Raw genomic sequence first — 2,938 nt, forward strand, 5'->3', positions numbered from 1 at the left:
TATACTTTTTTGTCTTTTTTGTCATTGAAATACTCAAGTTTTTAATAGTTTTATATTTGCATATGGCTGCACAGTTATTGCAGTATGGTCTTGTGTGATTATTAAACAACCACAAAAAGCCATGATTCACATTAGCATAGTTTGAACATTTCTGACTACTCCTAGTTATTATACAAATCTAATAATGTGATATTGTGGCTCAAAAAAGATTTTGACATTTGAAATAAATAATCTATACATTATTGTCAACTGCATATTAAAGCTCAAAGGCCTTCCTTTAGTTTTCTTATTATATTGATGTTTAATTCAGAATATAATATTAATATTTATTATAGTAATATTGCATTTAAATATTCATTATATTAAAACTAAACCTATAACATTTCATTATTATATTACCATCAGATTTAACTTGATAGACTTCCAAAAAATTTGTGTTAGTGACAAGTGACCTGTGACCCCATCACAGTTGAAGTTAAATAAATATACATTTGCAAATTCAGGTACACCAGATAACTAGGTTCGTTTTCACTCACTTCACTTTTGGGTCAATTAAAAGTGATTTGAGATTGACATTCAAGTCTGATGACCCTTAAAGACTAACTGTTTCTGCAGACTTTGGCAGACAAAAAAAGAGTTTTTGCACAGTCTGTTGAACATGTGAGCTTCTGTTTCAAAGTGTTCTATGCCTTCTTTGTTCCTTTACCTTTTATCTAAGCATCAGTAATATGAGGTTATCTTTTCACAGTTCAAATTCTCAGTATTTATCAAGATATGATCACAATATGGTGAGGCCAAATCATGTAGCCCTAGATTTAGATCTAATCCATTGTGATCTTGTGTTTAGGGCTCCAGTATCTGAGACAGAAGCCACAGGAAATACCACTGTCAGAATCCAAATGCTCTCTACGCAAGAGGTCTGCAGAGGAGCTGGGGGGAGCCGATCCTGATGTACAGCTGTGCTATCACATAGAGGCCACCTTCATGGACATCATCAGCTCCAGCACACAGGCACTGTGACAACACAAACAGACAAATAGAAATGTTTTTGAATGAGTTTTTGTCCCATGTAAAGGTTAAGCCTCATGTTACAGAAATCTGCTTATGCACATGCAAAGCAGTATAATGATAGATGACTTACAGCTGTTGGACTAGTGCTGGGACCATTTCAGTTTAAAGTCAGTCCACTCAAAACACTGAACATGAATTTTCTATTCCATTTTGGCATACCACAAGTTATGAAAACATCTGGAATGAAGGTAATGAAAGAAATTCTAATTTGATATAGTTTTACGTAAACTGTACTTATATGGTATAAATGGTCAAATCATGGGGTACCATTTTTCAAAACAAAGGACGAGATGTACTGAAAGATAAAAATATAGATTCCATATTCTGTTGCCAGCCAAAACCACCATCTGTATTTGACTCAAAACAACGTTTGACTTTCCAGGAAGTGTCTTTTAAGTCTTAAGTGAATTGGACTTTCATTCTCAGGCCTGTCCTGAAGGATTGGAGTAATTCTGGTCACAAAGCAGCTTGCTGTAGATGTAGTAGAAGGCATTTTCTAAATAGTGTGTCAGTTAAGTGTGTATTTGACTGTGTGACAAAATGTGTGTCCATGGCACTTAGCAGTGATATTATTGGTCTGTTTTCTAGACCACCATTTCAAAGAGTATTTTCTTGGCTCAATTTCACCGTTTCTTGAAGCGTGACGTCTGAATTTTGTTTGTTACCTTGGTTTTGTATACATGTCAATCTTATGTTTTGAACATTTGTATTAAAACATCTTTTTGGAAACTCTTTGTTTACTCAATTTCGATTATAGCTTACTTATAGTTGTATATTGAGTTGAGATACATTAAAAATATATAAAAAATGACACACTTCAGTTTTATTTAGCACAAATTGAGGAGGAAATATGGCTGGCATTGTGATCAGATTGAGGTTGCCAAAACAAAACTCCAAGTCACAAAATGCACCAACAGGACACTGAAGACGTTTGCGTGAACTAATATTTTACATAGATGGCCTGATATTAATTAATCATTTATCTGTGGTGAAAAAAACAGTATTAAGCATATCATTTAGATCCATGTGGGGGCGCTCTTGTCACATGTAGAAACACAGGATCCGCAGCCTGGAGTGCACATGGAAACGCTTATGCATGTTCGATGATGACATGATCGATGATTGAAACATAACAAAAAACTTAGCCAATCACATGCTCCTTTTGCTCCAGAACAATGGTTTTCTGTGTTACGAGAGCTTTAGAAAATGCTCTCATTTAATTTGCAATCGAATTTGGCCCAAACTACTTCACATTAAAGTAGACAAATCCAGTAAACACAAGAATGTACTTTTTTTTTAGAGCCAAATTACACCATAAAGCTTGACCTAACCTTCACATGTCATTTAATTTGCAATCGAATTTGGCCCAAACTACTTCACATTAAAGTAGACAAATCCAGTAAACACAAGAATGTACTTTTTTTTAGAGCCAAATTACACCATAAAGCTTGACCTAACCTTCACATTAGCTTTTTTTGGAGTGGTTGAATGAAAATCTATCATCTGTCATTCTTACCCTCATGTTGTTCCAGGCAGACTTATTTTCTTCTGTGGAAATCAAAAGAATATGTTTTGAAGAATCTTGATAACAATTTTGGTTCTCGTTGACATCTATTGTATGGTCTGAAAAAATGTAATAGAAGTCAATGGGAACTAAAACATTTTGGTCACGAACATCCTTCAAGAAAGTCATACAAGTTTGCAAAGACTTAAGGGTGAATAAATGATAACAGAATCAGGCTCTGGTCATTTTTTAGCCTCATTTGCATCACTTTTTAAAAAAACATTAATAAACAATAATTTATACATATTTTGTAATGTCCCTTTAAGAAGCTGTGAAATTTTTCTTGTCTAATGTGCAGTATGT

At 34.0% G+C, this 2,938-nt stretch overlaps 1 protein-coding gene across 3 annotated transcripts in view; it reads left to right on the forward strand.

Moving 5' to 3' along the window:
• Nucleotides 1-1,773, forward strand: part of LOC107747027 (integrator complex subunit 2-like) — a 25,677-nt gene extending 23,904 nt beyond the window's left edge. For 2 of the 3 annotated variants that reach the window (XM_016561440.1, XM_016561439.1), the window contains exon 25: nucleotides 848-1,773. In XM_016561440.1, coding sequence (XP_016416926.1) covers nucleotides 848-1,020 — 173 coding nt within the window. In that variant the 3' untranslated portion in view covers nucleotides 1,021-1,773. The remainder of the gene's footprint in view (nucleotides 1-847) is intronic. The other variant, XM_016561441.1, reaches the window with a different exon arrangement.
• The last annotated feature ends 1,165 nt before the right edge of the window (nucleotides 1,774-2,938 follow it).

The sequence above is a fragment of the Sinocyclocheilus rhinocerous genome, unplaced genomic scaffold, assembly GCF_001515625.1.
Source record: "Sinocyclocheilus rhinocerous isolate Xijiao unplaced genomic scaffold, SAMN03320098_v1.1 scaffold708, whole genome shotgun sequence".
Taxonomy (NCBI): domain Eukaryota; kingdom Metazoa; phylum Chordata; class Actinopteri; order Cypriniformes; family Cyprinidae; genus Sinocyclocheilus; species Sinocyclocheilus rhinocerous.